The 20,422-nt window shown below is 33.8% G+C and overlaps 1 protein-coding gene across 6 annotated transcripts; it reads right to left on the reverse strand.

Annotated features, from left to right (window-relative positions):
* Positions 1 to 382: 382 nt before the first annotated feature.
* LOC129895106 (uncharacterized) lies at positions 383 to 18,911 on the reverse strand. 6 transcript variants are annotated; one of them, XM_055970756.1, is made up of 8 exons: positions 18,608 to 18,904; positions 17,706 to 17,849; positions 17,525 to 17,616; positions 17,011 to 17,083; positions 6,816 to 6,913; positions 6,294 to 6,373; positions 844 to 936; positions 383 to 762 (listed from the first exon to the last, which is right to left on the reverse strand). In XM_055970756.1, the coding sequence occupies exons 3-8, from the start codon at positions 17,564 to 17,566 to the stop codon at positions 567 to 569; spliced, it is 582 nt and encodes a 193-aa protein (XP_055826731.1). In that variant the 5' UTR covers positions 17,567 to 17,616; positions 17,706 to 17,849; positions 18,608 to 18,904; the 3' UTR covers positions 383 to 566. The 6 variants fall into 6 exon arrangements, with proteins under 6 accessions (XP_055826731.1, XP_055826730.1, XP_055826728.1 ...); XM_055970755.1 differs by having other exon boundaries at positions 17,525 to 17,623; XM_055970753.1 differs by lacking the exon at positions 17,706 to 17,849 and having other exon boundaries at positions 383 to 500; positions 17,525 to 17,644; positions 18,608 to 18,911.
* Between the last annotated feature and the right edge of the window lie 1,511 nt (positions 18,912 to 20,422).

Raw genomic sequence — 20,422 nt, forward strand, 5'->3', positions numbered from 1 at the left:
TTGTTGGACAGACATAAGTTTTCATTTTTTGTTTTTTAGTTGGATATACATTTGGGCTACATGTGATGACAAACAAGTCAAAATCTGAGGACAATTTTTTGCTTAGTTTAGATACAGAAGATTGGTAACAAAGTAGATATAGAATGAGACATGCCAGATTTTAATAAGGGCATAAATGTTTGTAAAGAAAATAATTTTCATTCATAATTGAGAAAAGTTATTTTCTCTAGTTTCAACAAAAACATTGTTCTCATAGAAAACATTTCCAAATTTCCGTGCATTGCCGGAGCAAAAACATTTACATTATCAAGTCACTTTTAAGGTATGTTCACTTAAATCTCTGTTAATCATGTATATTAGTAACCTCTTCACACTGTCAGTATATCTAACTGGTATCCTTTACCTCATTCGCATGGTCCTTACATTCTTTGTCGTGCTGTAACTGGACATGCACAAGAGTACCACGAGGAAAGAAACGAAACAGGAAAACAGGAAGACACCTGCAGGCCCAGGATATTGATTTTTATGTACAACGAAACTGAATTATACAATTAATGTAACCTTCTTCAACCTATACACATTATACAGAGCTCCAATCTGTTTCCGTGTGATTGCAAGGAGTTGAAAGAATCAAAACTTTGATATATTAAAGGAGACTTATTGGGCATGAGGAAGATTGATAGTCTTGTATCCAACAAAAGATTCTTCTGATCCATGGTTGCAAAAAATGAGCTCAATATAATAAACAACAACTTATGGATCCTGAATTACAACAGAGAAACAACAAAGAAATTTATTTTTTATATAGAAAGAGTGAGATTGTGTGCATGGGGTGAATAGTACCTGAGGTTACTCCAAGCTGACATTACATGTAGGCAGATGAACACTAAAATGTGCAACCCAGTCGTGCAAAAGAATGCAAATGAACGGGCATATCTGCAAAATGAAATTTGGCCTCACATTACTAGATGACACTTGAATGTTGATTTTAACAATCACATTTCTAGTGCGAAAATTTTGTCTTAGGATATCTCCTCTTTCCACTCGCCTTAACATCCATAAAGTGGAAAATGGCACGTGTTAAGAAAGTAGTTGTCACATATAAATTTATTCTGCATCTTATTTCTGCTGAATCTGAGAATATCAATAATAATTATTTTACATATTTATCTTTTAAATGAGACAGATATGAGAAGCCCAGTAAAGGAGGCTCGTAGTAGGGGACATTCATGTGTTATATAATCCAAGCCATGGAGATGTTAAGCTTGGTCAAGTAACAACAATAAGGCAAATATCGTCCTTGCCAACATTGTGGGAGGAGTTCACCCACAATTCAACTTTGGAGAAAAACTGATATGAAATGCAGAAAGTGTCACAAACTTGGACATGCTGAGATATCTGCAAAGAGAAGGGATTATGACAACCAAATAAAGCACAAAATGCAGACCAATAAGAAGAAGAACAAGTGTTTGTAGCTACCCATTTTGCAAGCAAAATTCAAGTGAAAGTTGGCTTATTGATACTGGCTGTACGAACCACATGACTAGTGATTAAAAGCTTTGTAGAGAGCTTGAAAGATCAGTTAAATCAAAAACAGGATCGGAAATGGACAATAGCTCCCAGCGAAATGAAAGGGGATTGTAGCAATTGAGAGTTATAAAGGTACAAAACTTATTGACGAAGTTATATTTGTTCCTGAAATTGATCAGAATTTATTAAGTGTTGGACAATTGCTAGAAGATGGATTCAAATTACCGTTTGAAGATAAAGCGTGTCTGATAAGTGATCCTAGTGGTCAGGAAATGTTCAGAACTAAAATACCATTGGAAGAGGAACACATAGCTTTTCCAAGTCAGTCCACAATTGTGGAAACGTGGCAAAAGAGGTTGGGGCATTTTCATCACAAAGCTTTGTTGTTTATGCAAAGGAGTAAAATGGTAAATGGTCTTCCAAAATTGGAGGAACATCTCTCAAGCTGTAAGGCTTGTTTGTTTGTTATGCAACCTAGACTTCCATTTAAAAGTTCCACATGGAGAGCTACAGAGAAGTAGCAACTCATTCATATCTATCTCAGTGGTCCACAAAGAACTCCATCACTCAATGACAGCAGGTATTATATTATCTTCATTGATGATCTAACAAGAATGTGTTAGATTTATTTTTAGAGCTAAGGGTCAAAAACACACCTAAATTATTCCACTTTATTGAGTTTCATACCAAAATTATTGAGTGTGAGTTTCAAACATAATTACAATGGATAGCGAAATACACCTAGACGTTGATTAGACCAAAATCTTCCAGCTGCACTTTGCCTAGAAATGCTTCTAGGTGCATTTGTCCATAAAATCTTCGTCCACTTAGCATATATAACGACTCTATTTGCTGACACATTAGTTTTTTTAATATAATTTTAATTGACTTCTTTAAAATCTAAAATCTCCCCTTTCAAGTCGCAGATATCGATGCCACAACAAAGACGAGACCACAACTAAGAAGGTGGAGAAGAAAATGGTGGATGTCACGGTTGGAATAAATTAATTTATACGGTGTTAGTTTCAACTTTTAACCATAACTTTCAACATAATATTAATTTATTAAGATTTTTCATGGTGGAATTGTTTTTCCACTTGGTAAAATTTTTAAACAAAAGAAAGTGTACACACATCATCAGAATTAGTCAAGGTGTGTTTCACTAACTATCGGGTGATAGTTTAGGTAGGAAACTAACACTCAACAATTCAGCTATGAAACTCAAAAAACTGGGATAGTTTAGATGTATTTTAAATCCTTAACTCTTTATTTTATGAACTTTAAGTCTGAAGTTGCTAGAATTTTCATTTAGTTCAAAACTTGAATAGGAAATAAGAGTGGTGCAAGATTCAGGTCATTAGATCAGATAATGGAATGAAATATACATCATATAAGTTCAATTCTTTTTGTGAAGAAGCTGGAATTGAGAACCAATTCAATGTCCCTTATTCTCCACAGCAAAATGGAGTGAGTGAGAGAAAGAATAGAACAATCATGGAGATGTCGAGATTCTTGGTGCATGAGAAAAGTCTACCAAATAAGTTTTGGGCTGAAGCAGCAAACATGGTTGTTTTCTTACTAAATAGGCTGCTTATGGATGCAATAGAAGGGAAGACTCCATTAGAGGCATGGTATGGTGTTAAACCTATTTTAGAAAACCTCAAGATATTTGGATGTCTATGTTTTTCTTATGTTCCATAGGTTAAGAGAGATAAGTTAGATAAGAAGACAAATTTGAGAATCTTCGTTGGCTATAGCTTATTTTCTAAAGCTCACAGGATCTTTCAACTTCAATAAGGCAAGATTATGGTAAGTAGAGACGTTTTATTATTTGAAGATGAGCAATAGGAATGGAATGAGGAGGCTCGAGTTAAGACTAATAATTCACAGCTTGATTATGATGAATTGGTGGACGATAACCCTATTAGGGGAACAACGTCGTACGAGGGTTTTCTTTGATCCATCACTTTCAAATTGTTCACTAGTTCAATAAAAGATTTCAATGGACTTTTCAATCTAGACAACACACATCATTAAAGACAGAAGACGAAACAAACGAAAAAAAAAACTGACTTAATAACATAAGAACTCCATAACCTTCTCATATAAATAGATGACCGAACACTAACAACATGCGACTTAATAAAAAAGACAAGAATTGACTATATTGTAAAGTCTTCTCCAAGCATAACTCCAATTTCAAGAACTCCATGATAATTTTGAGTTCAAGAACTCTCCTCTTCTTCTGGCTCTGGGGCAACATTTAAATCAATCTTGAAATGCTCGGCCTGAATAGCAATTTTTGTTTCATTTTTAATTTTCTCTACCCGCAACAGCAATGCCAGCTTCTGCTCCTCCATGTGCTTGTCTGGAGGTATTTCTGAGCCAGGATGCATAATCTGATACATTAGTCTTCGTTTTTTTTCTTTCTCTTTCCATCCTTGTAAATCTTTATGGAGGTCTTCCAATACCTCAAATCCATTTGATTTTCCCTCAGCATAACCACGTTGACGGTCCTCTAGTTTCATTTTGAAAAATTTCTCAATAATTTCTTCTATACTTGTGGAACCATAGGAACATGGTTTTCCACTTGGTGTAAAAAGCATAACACCAACATCCGCTCCAGACCTAGTTGCAAGCTTATCTGCTTGCTGGAACAGGGTATTTTTTCTTTTCGAGAAGCTAACAACGCGTGCTTTCTCGGACTCAATGAACTTCATTTCAATCTTTTGCTTACCTCTTTTGGCATCGTTTTCCATTGCTAAAGAAACTAATGTAAAGAAGAGAGGAGATGTTTTGGATGAGCAATTTTGAGAGGAAAGCTTGTCTAATTTATAGTAGACTTGTCACGTGTATTGTCACGCTTATTTAATGTTTTCATATTATGAGTCTATTGTTGTCACATGTAATGTCGTGTTTATTTATTGTTTTCACATTATCACTTTATTTGTCAGGTTTATTTAGTGTTTTCATACTATGTGAATCTATTGCGTTATTACCACGATTCCCAACAAAAGATGCCTTCTTATTTGTCCCTGTACAATTGCAAAGTAATAATATTGAATTAAATCTAAAGAAAATGAAAACTAAATAGTTATTTTTATGTAATGTTTTCATATTATGAGTCTATTTGTCATGTGTTTTGTTATGTTTATCTAGTGTATCCATACTATGTGAATCTATTACAAGAAACCAAGAATTCCAACAAAAAATGTCTTCTTATTTATTCCACTACAGTTGCAAAGTAAGAATGTTGAATTGAATCTAAAGACAAATGAAAAATAACAATGCATTTAAATTATTTACATATATAATGTTAATTCAGAAAGGCAGCCTTGAAGCGACAATAAAGTTGTCTCTTTGTGAACTATAGGTCACAGTTTCGAGCCATGATAGCAGCCAATAATGCTTGAATTAGGGTTGATTGTCTACATCACACCCCTTGGGTTGTGACCCTTCCCTAAACCCTGCTAACTCGGGATGCATTGTGCATCGTACAATCAGTTTGTTGTACAAAGTTGGGATAATACATAAGTTCCCCCTGAACTATGGTCGAAATACCAGTGACACACCTTAATTTAACTAGGATCCTATTACCCCCCTCCCCCCCCAATATGTTTTTCATTTTCGTGCACTTTTTGTGCTGGCGTGGCACCTTCAAACAAGTAAGTTAGTTGTGTTTATACACACGCACCTGCTACATCAATAAATATTTTTTTTTAATTTTTTAATTCTTTTAAAATCTTCTTATTTTCTTTATCTTGTATTTACATTAAGTTAATACACACTTTTTTAAGAAAAAAATTCCTTGTATATAAATTTTTTTTTACCTCCATTCATTGTTTTTTTCCTTTTATTTTTTTATTGATTTTATTTACTCCTTTTATTTTCTTCGTATTTCGTTTTGATTTGATTTCAAATTTAATTCCAAATGCCATGTATTTAAAATAAGTTAATTTCGAACGGATATTATAATAAGTAAAAAAAATCAAATACCACACAACAAAATTAAAACGTTAAAATTAAAAGACACTTTTTAATTATTTTTAAAAGATCCACATAATTTTTTAAGAATTAATTAAAAGTGAAAAGATAAGAAATTAATAAAGAAAAAAAATAAGAAGTTTAAAGTGAGGAAAAAATTAAAATAAATATTTTACATAGAAAGAAATGAAAATAATTAAGTACATATAAGCTTTAATATCAATAATTATGTGTACTAACTATTTATAAAGTTACCAATTAAAAAAGGAATGTGTCCAATTTTTTCACTTGTGAGTTGCCTTCAAGAGAGTGTGCATATTCTCTATGCCACGTCAACTTTTAGGGTGTATTTATTCAATTTTAAAATAGTTTAGAAGGGTAAAAGGACCCTAATTAAGTTAAGGTGTGTGGCTGGAATTTCGGCCATAGTTTAGGGGGTTACTTATGCATTATCCCTATAATAGTAATTTTATACTATGAATGAAAAGGAAACATGCGAAATAGCTAGTTTTATTTTTTATTTACACATGTATTTTCTCCCAATGTGATTCAAGAAAAAAAATCTCGACAACTCTAGCTCAATAAAACCTTATAAGATGAGTTTACCCCTCTAATTAGTTACATTTTGTAATGCCCCTCAATTTCTAAGCAAAGTGGCCCATAACCTATTAAATTAAAGGTCTTTGAGACTTTACCACTGCAGAGGAGCAAACACATCCCAATCTGGAAAGGTAAAGTGTGCAGCTAACTAAGGAGGAGACTGAAGAGAGAAAGCTAACTTGTCACCAAGGAGAAAACGTCCACTACTGAGAGTAATCTTGTCTCTCAAACCTAGTTCCTTGTATCTTTGGTCCCTTTCCTATTATAGACAAAAAGATTTGATACGATGAGGACCAAGAACCCAAGAACCTCCAACAGCATGAATAAAATTGGTATGAAGCATGTACAGATTGAGAAATGGAAACAAGGGAAATACAGAAAATTGAAGGGAAGCTATTGCACTGACTAGACAATGTAGATATGGGGAAATACAAAGCCGATAACATATAGAAACAATTTAGAAAATGAAATCATAAATGTTTCTGCAATTTTCATGTATGGAACATTAAAAATAGCACACGCTAAAGAATGCTACTCTTATGAATTTAAATATTTTGGAAGCTAATTCATAGGCCTCAAATGAATGGATTTGGCAGATGGAGGCAAGTGGAACAACTAAGTTTTACTAACACCAGCCTAACCCTGCCATCAGGGAAAATGACATGGAAACTCAATTAAGATGTGACAGAAAAGTTGGGAACCTTCTTTGAGAAAGCTGCAAATGGGTGTATCTCCTCATACATCTTCTGTATTTGGACTCCACATCTGAGCTGAAACCACTTTCTAGGTCTTCTGCATACTGAGAATGAGAAGGCAGCATCTCAGAGAAAACAGAAATTGAATCAGACTGTGAAATCAACAATAAATCCAGACAGGTCACCTTCTTTGATCGTCTTGAAATCACAAATCACTCTCTCAGAATTAATACCTTGAACATAACGGATCTTTCCATGAAGTTTGGCATTTATCTTTTAAACGAGACAGATACGTGAAGCCCAGTAAACGAGGCTCGTAGTTGGGGACATTCATGTGTTATATAATCCAAGCCATGGAGATGTTAAGCTTGGTCAAGTAAGATCATGTATTCTAAGTATACCTCTCTATTTTTTATATCATAAAATTTGACAGAAAGCTACTATACATGTCAATTTACCTTGAGAAGGTTTAATAGTTAAACAAAGAACCTTAGTACTTCTTAGAGATGGAAATCTCCCTTTTTGTGTTTTAAGCCTAACTGTGTGTTCCCAATGCATGGTTTAGTAATCCAAAATACATTTGCCCCTGACTGTTATAATTTAAAGATTGTTATACATGAATTACTTACTTTTTGAAGGAAGAGTTAGGAAGAGCTTTGACTTTAAATAGTTAATACCTATATTGCAAATTTAGTAATTGGGGTTTCACAAAATTGGAGCCAGAAAAGGAATAAGTGGAATCTAGAAAAGTATTCTCCAAGGCTAACGTAATTGCGTGAAATTTATTTTGTATCGTACAAGAAAGGAACCCCATTTGTGTATGTGCTCCAGATAAAAAGAAATAAGGTACTCTATTCCATTATGTTGATGATGTCTCAGGACCTGATTGTGTGCTAACAATTTCTAGAAGTGTTGAAACTCACTCAAGGATTGTGGCTACAGTCGTGGGAGTTGATAACAATATTGGATAACTGAATATTTGATTTTTAGGGATTTATTTTATGTTTATTAGGAGTGTTTTTTAATTAAGAAAAACAGAGGTTTTACTGCTGCAATTTCTCTACCATTTTAGCAAGTTTTTAGTCTTATTCTATCGAATAAACTCATATTGCAGTTTGGTTCAGGTGCCAGGGGAAATAAAGGCAAAGGAAAGAAATGAAAACTACAAGCTACAACAATGAGAAATAATATTGTTGACACCAGTAACAACAATAAAATGCAGAAAGTGATATGAAATGCAGAAAGTGTCACAAACTTGGACATGCTGAGATATCTGCAAAGAGAAGGGACTACAACAATCAAATAAAGCACAAAATGCAGACCAATAAGAAGAAGAACAAGTGTTTGTAGCTACCCGTTTTGCAAGCAAAATTCAAGTGAAAGTTGGCTTATTGATACTGGCTGTACGAACCACATGACTAGTGATTAAAAGCTTTGTAGAGAGCTTGAAAGATCAGTTAAATCAAAAACAGGATCGGAAATGGACAATAGCTCCCAGCGAAATGAAAGGGGATTGTAGCAATTGAGAGTTATAAAGGTACAAAACTTATTGACGAAGTTATATTTGTTCCTGAAATTGATCAGAATTTATTAAGTGTTGGACAATTGCTAGAAGATGGATTCAAATTACCGTTTGAAGATAAAGCGTGTCTGATAAGTGATCCTAGTGGTCAGAACGTTCAGAACTAAAATGCAAGGAAAAATTTCATCCTTGAATCCATTGGAAGAGGAACACATAGCTTTTCCAAGTCAGTCCACAATTGTGGAAACGTGGCACAAGAGGTTGGGGCATTTTCATCACAAAGCTTTGTTGTTTATGCAAAGGACTAAAATGGTAAATGGTCTTCCAAAATTGGAGGAACGTCTCTCAAGCTGTAAGGCTTGTTTTCTTGGTAAGCAACCTAGAGTTCCATTTAAAAGTTCCACATGGAGAGCTACAGAGAAGTTGCAGCTTATTCATATCTATCTCTGTGGTCCACAAAGAACTCCATCACTCAGTGGCAGTATGTATTATATTATCTTCATTGATGATCTAACAAGAATGTGTGAGGTTTATTTATGGAGCTAAGAGTCAAAAACACACCTAACTTATTCCACATTATTGAGTTTTATGCCTAAATTATTGAGAGTGTGAGTTTCAAACCTAATCACAATGGTTAGCGAAATACACCTAGACTTTGATTAGACCAAAACTCTTCCAGGCACACTTTGTCTAGAAATGCTTCTCGGAGCACTTAATCTAGAAATGCTTCTAGGCGCATTTGTCCATAAAATCTTCGTTCACCTAGCATATATAACGACACTATTTGCCGACACATTAGTTTTTTTAATATATTTTTAATTGACTTCTTTAAAACCCAAAATCTCCCCTTTCAAGTTGCAGATATAATGCCACAACAAAGACGAGACCATGACTAAGAAGGTAGAGAAGAAAATGGTGGATGTCACGCTTGGAATAAATTAATTTATACGGTGTTAGTTTTAACTTTTAACCATAACTTTTAACATAATATTTATTTATTAAGATTTGTCATGGTGGAATTGTTTTTCCACGTGGTCGAATTTTTAAACAAAAGAGAGTGTACACACATCATCAGAAATTAGTCAAGGTGTGTTTCGCTAATTATCGGGTGATAGTTTAGGTAGTTTGGTAGGAAACTAACACAATAATTCAGCTATGAAACTCCAAAAACTGGGATAGTTTAGGTGTATTTTTGATCCTTAACTCTTTATTTTATGAACTTTAAGTCTGAAGTTGTTATAATTGTCATTTAGTTCAAAATTTGAATAGGAAATAAGAGTGGTGCAAGATTCAGGTCATTAGTTCAGATACTGGAATTGAATATACATCAGATAAGTTCAATTCTTTTTGTGAAGAAGCTAGAATTGAGAACCAACTCAATGTCCCTTATTCTCCACAGCAAAATGGAGTGAGAGAAAGAATAGAACAATCATGGAGGTGTCGAGATGCTTGGTGCATGAGAAGAGTCTACCAAATAAGTTTTGGGCTGAAGCAGCAAAAGTAGTTGTCTTGTTGCTAAATAGACTGCCTATCGGGGAAATAGAAGGGAAGACTCCATTCGAGGCATGGTATGGTCTCAAACCTATTTTAGAAAACCTCAAGATATTTGAATGTCTATGTTTTTCTTATGTTCTATAGGTTAAGAGAGATAAGTTAGATAAGAAGACAAATTTGAGAATCTTCATTGGCTATAGCTTATTTTCTAAAGCTAACAGGATCTTTCAACCTCAATCAGGTAACATTATGGTAAGTAGAGACGTTTGTTCTTTGAAGATACGCAATAGGACTGGAATGAGGAGTCTCGAGTTAGGAATAGTAATTCACAGCTTGATTATGATGAATTGGTGGACGTTCACCCTATTAGGGGAACAAGATCACTCTCTGATACTTATCAGAGATGCAATGTTGTTGTTTTTGAACCCACAACATATGAAGAAGAAAAATTTGATCAAGAATGGGCAAATGGAATGGAGGAGGAGTTGGCCATGATAGAAAAGAACCAAACTAGGAAGCTAGTGAAAAGACCCCAAGACAAAAAAGTGCTTAGAGTTAAATGAATTTTCCGAACAAAGTTCAACCAGATGGTTCAGAAAACAACCACAAAGCTAGCTTGGTGGTGAAAGGCTATGCACAAGTTTGGGGAGTAGGTTTTTCTGATACTTTTGCCCCAGTAGCCTGATGGGATACAATTCGAATGCTGGCTATAGCAGCACAAAAAAATTGAAAGATGTTTCGAATAGACGTGATGTCTGCCTTCTTGAGTGGTTTACTATGGGAATATATTTATGTTGAGCAGCCAGAAGGGTTCAGCATACCAGGACATTAAGAGATGATTAATATATTAAAGAAAACTCTATGCATACTAAAACAAGCTCCTAGAGCTTGGTACAACCGAATGGACCATTTGCTAGTCTTAGCATTTGAAAAAAAAAACGTAAGTGAAAAGACTCTTATGTCAAGAAAGCTGGCTCTAACATCATTATTATTTCTCCGTATGTCGATGATTTACTCGTGATAGGAAATAATGATGCGTCATTGAAGAATTCAAGGAGGAAATGATGAAAGTCTTTGATATGACTGATCTAGGTGAGATTACTTATTTTATGGGAGTGGAGATCAAGCAAACTCAGAAAGAAGTCTTTGTTTTCCAAAAGAAAGATATGACGGAGATCCTAAAAAGATTTAGAATAGAAGAATGCAAGAACGTGAGTACTTCAATGAATCAAAAGTAAAAGCTAAAAAAGGATGATGGAGCTAAACTAGTTAATGAAGGAGTAAATCGAAGCTTAATTGGATGTTTGATGTATCTCACAACAACAAAACATCTTACATCCTATGAGTGTTTTATCCAGATTTTTAAATTGTGCTAGTGAGTTACACATGATGGTTGCTAAGTGAGTGGTTAGGTATCTAAAGGGAACTCTAACCTATGGCATCAAAATCAGCAAAAGCCAACACTTAAACTCTATGGTTATTCTGACAGTGATTGGGGTGAAGCGATTGATGAAATGAAAAGTACCTCAGGGTAGTGTTTCAGTTTTGGCTCAAGATGCTTCTCATGGTGCTCAAAGAAGCAAGAAATAGTGGCTCAATCAAATGCTGAAGCAGGATTTATAGCAGCAACAACTGCTGTAAATAAAGTATTATGGCTGAGAAAAATTATGATAGATTAGTAGCTGAAGCAAGAAGAGGGTACTGAGATATTTGTAGATGACCAGGCTGCTATAGCCATATCACAAAATCCCGTATTTCAAGGAAGAACTTAACATTTTAATATCAAGTTATATTTTTTAAGCGGAGTGCATAAGAATGGTGAAGTGATATTGGTATATAGTAAAAAAGAAAATCAAGTGGCTAATATCTTTACCATGTCATTTCATGTCAACAGATTAGAGCTTCTCAGAGAAAAGCTAGGAGTTTTCTGCACCTAATCCAGGAGGAGTGTTGATTATGTCTCAGGACGTGATTTTGTGCTAACAACTTCTAGAAATGCTGAAACTCACTCAAGGATTGTGGCTACAGTCATGGGAGTTGATAACAAAATTGAATAACTTAATATTTGATTTTTAGGGACTTGTTTTATGTTTATTAGGAGTCTGTTCTAACTAAGAAAACAGAGTTTTTACTGCTCTAATTTCTATGCCATTTAGCAAGTTTTTAGCCATATTCTATCGAATAAACACATATTATAGAGATCCACCATCTCACGGAGCTAGCCTTGATGTAAAATGTAAATGCACTAACCTTACTGGGGATGGAAACATACAAGAAAATCGATAATTGTACGTCGTACGAGAGTTTTCTTTGATCCATCACTTTCAAATTGTTCACTAGTTCAATAAAAGATTTCAATGGACTTTTCAATCTAGACAACACACATCATTAAAGACAGAAGACGAAACAAACGAAAAAAAAAACTGACTTAATAACATAAGAACTCCATAACCTTCTCATATAAATAGATGACCGAACACTAACAACATGCGACTTAATAAAAAAGACAAGAATTGACTATATTGTAAAGTCTTCTCCAAGCATAACTCCAATTTCAAGAACTCCATGATAATTTTGAGTTCAAGAACTCTCCTCTTCTTCTGGCTCTGGGGCAACATTTAAATCAATCTTGAAATGCTCGGCCTGAATAGCAATTTTTGTTTCATTTTTAATTTTCTCTACCCGCAACAACAATGCCAGCTTCTGCTCCTCCATGTGCTTGTCTGGAGGTATTTCTGAGCCAGGATGCATAATCTGATACATTAGTCTTCGTTTTTTTTCTTTCTCTTTCCATCCTTGTATATCTTTATGGAGGTCTTCCAATACCTCAAATCCATTTGATTTTCCCTCAGCATAACCACGTTGACGGTCCTCTAGTTTCACTTTGAAAAATTTCTCAATAATTTCTTCTATACTTGTGGAACCATAGGAACATGGTTTTCCACTTGGTGTAAAAAGCATAACACCAACATCCGCTCCAGACCTAGTTGCAAGCTTATCTGCTTGCTGGAACAGGGTATTTTTTCTTTTCGAGAAGCTAACAACGCGTGCTTTCTCGGACTCAATGAACTTCATTTCAATCTTTTGCTTACCTCTTTTGGCATCGTTTTCCATTGCTAAAGAAACTAATGTAAAGAAGAGAGGAGATGTTTTGGATGAGCAATTTTGAGAGGAAAGCTTGTCTAATTTATAGTAGACTTGTCACGTGTATTGTCACGCTTATTTAATGTTTTCATATTATGAGTCTATTGTTGTCACATGTAATGTCGTGTTTATTTATTGTTTTCACATTATCACTTTATTTGTCAGGTTTATTTAGTGTTTTCATACTATGTGAATCTATTGCGTTATTACCACGATTCCCAACAAAAGATGCCTTCTTATTTGTCCCTGTACAATTGCAAAGTAATAATATTGAATTAAATCTAAAGAAAATGAAAACTAAATAGTTATTTTTATGTAATGTTTTCATATTATGAGTCTATTTGTCATGTGTTTTGTTATGTTTATCTAGTGTATCCATACTATGTGAATCTATTACAAGAAACCAAGAATTCCAACAAAAAATGTCTTCTTATTTATTCCACTACAGTTGCAAAGTAAGAATGTTGAATTGAATCTAAAGACAAATGAAAAATAACAATGCATTTAAATTATTTACATATATAATGTTAATTCAGAAAGGCAGCCTTGAAGCGACAATAAAGTTGTCTCTTTGTGAACTATAGGTCACAGTTTCGAGCCATGATAGCAGCCAATAATGCTTGAATTAGGGTTGATTGTCTACATCACACCCCTTGGGTTGTGACCCTTCCCTAAACCCTGCTAACTCGGGATGCATTGTGCATCGTACAATCAGTTTGTTGTACAAAGTTGGGATAATACATAAGTTCCCCCTGAACTATGGTCGAAATACCAGTGACACACCTTAATTTAACTAGGATCCTATTACCCCCCACCCCCCCCAATATGTTTTTCATTTTCGTGCACTTTTTGTGCTGGCGTGGCACCTTCAAACAAGTAAGTTAGTTGTGTTTATACACACGCACCTGCTACATCAATAAATATTTTTTTTTAATTTTTTAATTCTTTTAAAATCTTCTTATTTTCTTTATCTTGTATTTACATTAAGTTAATACACACTTTTTTAAGAAAAAAATTCCTTGTATATAAAAATTTTTTTACCTCCATTCATTGTTTTTTTCCTTTTATTTTTTTATTGATTTTATTTACTCCTTTTATTTTCTTCGTATTTCGTTTTGATTTGATTTCAAATTTAATTCCAAATACCTTATATTTAAAACAAGTTAATTTCGAACGGATATCAAAATAAGTAAAAAATAAATAAATAAAACATAACAAAATTAAAACGTTAAAATTAAAGGACTCTTTTTAATTATTTTTTAAAAAAATCCATATAATTTTTTAAAATTACTTAAAAGTGAAAAGATAAGAAATTAATAAAGAAAAAAAAGTTTAAAGTACCCCCTCAACTATAAACGAAATTGATAGGACATACCTTAACTATACATGGTTCCTATTACCCCTGAATTATTTTAAAGTGTAATAAACACACCCTAAAACATATATAATCACTCACATGAAGGGAGGTGCTTTACACTCGCCTCCACATCAGCGCTGTCAGTGCCACATCAGTGTGTCGTCAGCGTATCGTCAACACATCGTCAGATCTAAATAAAAAAATCGTCAGATTTAAAAAAACAATTAAAAATTAAAAATTATTTTTTTATTTTAAAAAAAAATAATTTAAATTGTGCTTACGATATATTGCCTAAACTAAATCTCTCATATGCAAAAAAAATTCGAATTTCATGTTAAGTGTTTGAGTAAAAAAGAAAAATTATTCCGATATGATACAAATTGATGAAATATCTGGAAAAAGATCACCGACAATTTAAGTATGTTGTGAAAAAATAGTTATATTTCTAAAAATGATAAAATTAGGCTATATTTCATAATGAAAAAAAGAAATTATAATTAAAAAGATATCAACTTAAGTTTTAATGTTAACCACTTATGCGTATTAATTAATAATGAAAATGTCCAATTGAAAATGGACATGTGTCCAAATGAATCAGATTTTATACTTCTTTTTCGCCTCTCACTTGCCTCAAAGAGAGAGAACACACTCTCTGTACCACATCAGCACTGAAGGGTGTGTTTATTACACTTAAAAATAATTCAAGAGCTAATAGGATCCATGTATAGTTAAGGTGTGTCCTAGCGATTTCGGTTATAGTTAAGGTGAGTACTTGTGTATTATCCCTATATATTTTACATAGAAAGAAATGAAAATAAATAAATATATATAAGCTTTGATATCAATAATTATGTGTACTAACTACTTATAAAGTTACCAATTAAAAAAGGACAAGTGTCAAATTTTTTCATTCGTCACTTGCCTTCAAGAGAGTGGGCATGCTCTCTATGCCATGTCAGCTTTAGGATGTGTTTATTCCATTTTTAAATAGTTTTGAAAGGTAATAGGACCCTAGTTAAGTTAATGTGTGTCGCTAGAATTTCTGACATAATTTAGGGGGTATTTATGCATTATCACTATAATGGTAATTTTATACTATGAATGAAAAGGACACATGCGAAATAGCTAGTTTTATTTTTTATTTACACATGTATTTTCTCCTAATGTGAGTCAAGAAAAAAATCTCGACAACTCTAGCTCAATAAAACCTTATAAGATGATTTTACACCTCTAATTAGTTACATTTATTGTTTCATTTTTATCTTCATTAGCTTAATTGAAGTTGTTGAAGCAATTACTTCCCTTTTTTTGACATCATCTTTATCTCTTTCAGTGTTATTTTCAAGATTTCCTTTAAGTAATAACGGCAATTGTATGCCGAGTAACATCAAATTCATAGTGCATACATTACAACTCACATAAAATTGTGCTCCCAAATACACTTTAGAATGATAATTAAATTATTCCATACAAAATATAACAACAACATACCCAGTGAAATCCCACAAGTGAGATCTGGATTCCATACAAAATACATATGCCTTCTATATATTCCATCTGAAATACACTAGGTATGATTTAACACTTGATCCATTTCAATACTAATCCTTAGATTGGCAGCGCCTGATGGCTTAACCAATTCTCTTTGTTTTCCCAGCACTGACCTCTCTGGTCGAATGTTAGTTCTTATTTCTCCTATTTTGCTTTAACGTCGTTAAGATCAGTCCTTACTTTCAATTGCATCATTAATATTTACTGCGATGATTTTTACCTTATCATTACTTGAGTCAAGGGTCTATCAGAATATCCTCACTACCTTCACAAGGTAGGAGTAAGGTTTGTACAAACCACCCTCCCCAGACCCCACTTGTGGGATTACACTATGTTGTTGTTATCTTTTAAATGCTATAAAATGTATGAGACTTGAATCGACTATTACCCATCCCTGATAAAACAGTGCCAACATCTAACTTTTTCACAACATTTTCTCTTTGGAACTTAATCCAAACTTGCTACTGCTTTTATGAGATTTGAAATGCGTAGGTATCAAGTTATAGGGCCAGGAATTATAAATGTCAATTCAGCATTCTTTTCAGCAACAGCGTTGGACAGGATTAGTTGATAATCTTCATCAATTTGTTCAAATGTGAAACTTGACAGTAAAATCTCAGCTCAGATTACATCAGTTTAATTCTATTTGGTTAGTTAAGCACAACCTATAATAGAAGATGAGATGAAGGCGTGCAATCACAAAGGTGTCAAGATAGAGGTTTAGAGCTTCGAACTAAAATTACTGATACACCTTTCTGATATCATAGGTTTAGTGATAAACTCTCTCAGTCTACGCCAGGATTATAAGTAATAGCCCTTAACTAACACAAATACTATTCGTTTTCCCTACATAAAGATGTAACCCAGCGTATGTCAAACAAAGGAATAAGGGTTTGCAACCCAATATTCTGGATATAAGTGAGAGAGTTTAACTTTGGGTCATCACTCAACAAGCTACTCATAGTACTACTAGATGGCTTTGGTGAAAAATTTAATGATGTAAATGCAAATCAGTGCATCCATGTGATTAGTCTTAAGTTACCACGGCAGAGGAGCAAACACATCCCAATCTGGAAAGGTAAAGTGTGCAGCCAACTAAGGAGGAAACTGAAGAGAGAAAGCTAACTTGTTACCAAAAAGAAAACATCCACTACTGAGAATAATCTTGTCTCTCAAACCTAGTTCCTTGTATCTTTGGTCCCTTTCCTATTATAGACAAAAAGATTTGATAAGATGAGGACCAAGAACCCAAGACCTCCAATAGCATGAGTAAAATTGGTATGAAGCATGTACAGATTGAGAAATGGAAACAAGGGAAATACAGAAAATTGAAGGGAAGCCATTGCACTGACTAGACAATGTAAATATGGGGAAATACAAAGCCGATAACATATAGAAACAATTTAGAAAATGAAATCATAAATGTTTCTGCAATTTTCATGTATGGAACATTAAAAATAGCACACTCTAAAGAATGCTACTCTTATGAATTTAAATATTTTGGAAGCTAATTCATAGGCCTCAAATGAATGGATTTGGCAGATGGAGGCAAGTGGAACAACTAAGTTTTACTAACACCAGCCTAACCCTGCCATCAGGGAAAAAGACATGGAAACTCAATTAAGATGTGACAGAAAAGTTGGGAACCTTCTTCGAGAAAGCTGCAAATGGATTTAACTCCTCATACATCTTCTGTATTTGGACACTCACATCTGAGTTGAAACCACTTTCTAGGTCTTCTGCATACTGAGAATGAGAAGGCAGTATCTAAGAGAAAAAAAGAAATTGAATCAGACTGTGAAATCAACAATAAATCCAGACAGGTCACCTTCTTTGATCCTCTTGAAATCACTCTCTCAGAATTAATATCTTGAACATTACGGATCTTTCCATGAAGTTTGGCATTATCTTCTTTTGTTCTCTAAAGTTCTGAGGTCAACGCCCCTATCTTCTCATTCGGACATTTAATTTCCTAGCATGATCAAGATTTATTAACAATGACCCTTGTAAGCACGAAAGACACATTTCTGAGGTTTTATTGAAGGTAAGTGGAAGATAGAAGTAGAGATCATTTCAGAAATAAAGGAAAAAAGAGTGCAACCTCTTCAGTTTCCTGCAAGCGAGCCCGGAAGCAGTCTCTTTAATGTATCTCAATTTATTGAAAGTTCATATTCATAATATAGGAATATTATAGCGTTTTAGAACTTCAAATGTATGAATCAGAAGCATTAAACTTTTGGAAATCTAATCTTAAACATCAATAGATAACTCGATAACCTTATCCTTATATGATGGTTATCTATGTTCCCAATCCAATACTCTTCTCTCTCCACAACCATCCCTTGAACAGATGTCATCCATTTTTATCAATTGTATTCTTGTTTCATACTATCATATGGTTTTTAGATTAGTTTCTCATCATTGTTCCTCCGCCTCACAGAGGTGGATCCCCAAGTAAAGAACTAAGTCACAGCAATCCAAATCCAACTAATAGCCGAGTTAATTTCCCTTCTCTCATTCTATCTCTCTGTTCCAACATTTTACAGCAAAGTGCAGAGCAACTTGACTGAAAAGTAGCTAAAAATCCGATCATTGCATCACATAAACTACTGAGCAGAAACACGAAATTGCTCTTGCCTAGTGTTAAAGTGAACTGATCCCAATTAATGTAAATTTAACGATATTTAACAGCAAACCTACCACAGGGCCGAAAACTGCGCCAACACACACCTCTCCAGTAGCTAGCGACAGCAGCGAGGGGGAGTAGAAGAAGCCGAAGTTTTCGCCTTCTCTCTCTCTCTGATCCTCCTTCCTGAACATCCATTGTTCATCTAAGCTTGCTAGGTAACAATCCGATGCGATGCTAAACATAGAAAGTTGAACGATTTTTAATTTTAATTTTTTAATATAGGTTGCTCTTGCAAAATCCCCGCCATAGTATTATTTATTTTACCTATATTTATCTCTTCAAAATGTGCAATTTTGGCCAAGTAATACCAAATGGAGAACTATTTAGTTTTGAGGAGTTCGTAAATGGGTAAAAGAAAAAAAGGGAGTAGGCAAATTCTCTAAGAGGATCTGATTAGGTTGAGGGGTAATATTTTTATGGGATACGAAGTTTAAAAAAAAGAAATACTTTTGAAATTTATGATTTATATGATGATGTTTAATTGAATAAAACTTACTCTATTTTGCAACTATAAATGTGATTTCTAGTTGTAATTATGGTACTTATAAGTTGTTGAGCGTAATTTATAAGTCGCCGAATGCTATTTATTTTTCGCAAGCTACTTCATGTCATAGTAGACATAAAGTTCCTAATATAAAAACTTGTTCACTGTTTAATAATTAAAAGATTTTGGTTCAAATGATATATTTGGTTTTAATCCTGCCCAAGAAAAAAAATGATACATTACGTATTTTTTTTCTTTTCTCTGCTTCACTTCTCTATTAATTTAATCAAAGCATGCATTCGCCGTCTTCTACCTTTTCCTCTCTTCTCCTCTTTTTCCTCATCCCATTTCAATGTTCTGAACACCTTTAATTTGTTAAAGTGATTAGCATAGTTCAAAAATTGCTCAATATTGTACTTGTTACACTTTTAATTCATTCATATTGTGTTGTTAGAAAATCAATCTCGTATTTATCTCTATCAACCACATGATTGATAGGCCATTCCCTCCCTATCTGTCTCTTGATCCCTCATTCCACTAATCCGTTGTTACTGATTCATTAAAGGCATAGACTCGATAGCATCAAACAAAAAATGAGATTTTTCTTAATAATAGGGTAAAATTGTTCAATTTCAAATAATATAAAGGTTAATATGACTTCTTCACTATTCAAAATTCCTCGACGAGAAATATGTACAATTCATTACGGCAAAATCAATACCTCATCAACTTTACGGAGACTGGCGACAACATCATACTTCAATCTTATTTACATCTTATCATGAATTCATGATTGAAATAGTCATAAATATCAAAAAAATGATGTGGTGTCCTATTAGAGTTCTCAGATTTGACCCATAGGAATGAAGAAGTTTCTAGTAGGAGTGCTGTCCTCTTAAACAAGTCTTACCGCTTACGCAATGCGAATCTGAATCAGGCTGATGCTCATGTACAAGCTCATTTTATACATGACTCCCAATATTTGGTACTCAAGATTCTTTAACAGTGCAAGTCTATTACATATTATACTCAAAGATGAATTATTGGAATTCTACAATCAGTATACTGAAAGTTATATATGTAAAAGTCATCGCTCACTGCTTCACAAGTGTACAAATATTTTAGCCTTTTAGTTGACTTCGAAGAAAGATGCTCACATTGCTTTTGTGGACTAAGTCTTTGGTTTTACTAGTTTCGAGTTGTCATCACGACGATACTACTGAAATTCCATGATAACTGCAATGACTTCCTGGCATTTTCAGTATAGGTAAACCAGCTCAAAGTCGTGCTGGTTCGATAGTAGCAAATTTTGTTCACATCTCTAGGTTTTTCTCGTTGTAATGCTGTTAGTTGAAGGATAATTTTTACCTTA

The sequence above is a fragment of the Solanum dulcamara genome, chromosome 7 (genome assembly GCF_947179165.1).
Source record: "Solanum dulcamara chromosome 7, daSolDulc1.2, whole genome shotgun sequence".
In the NCBI taxonomy this organism is placed as follows: domain Eukaryota; kingdom Viridiplantae; phylum Streptophyta; class Magnoliopsida; order Solanales; family Solanaceae; genus Solanum; species Solanum dulcamara.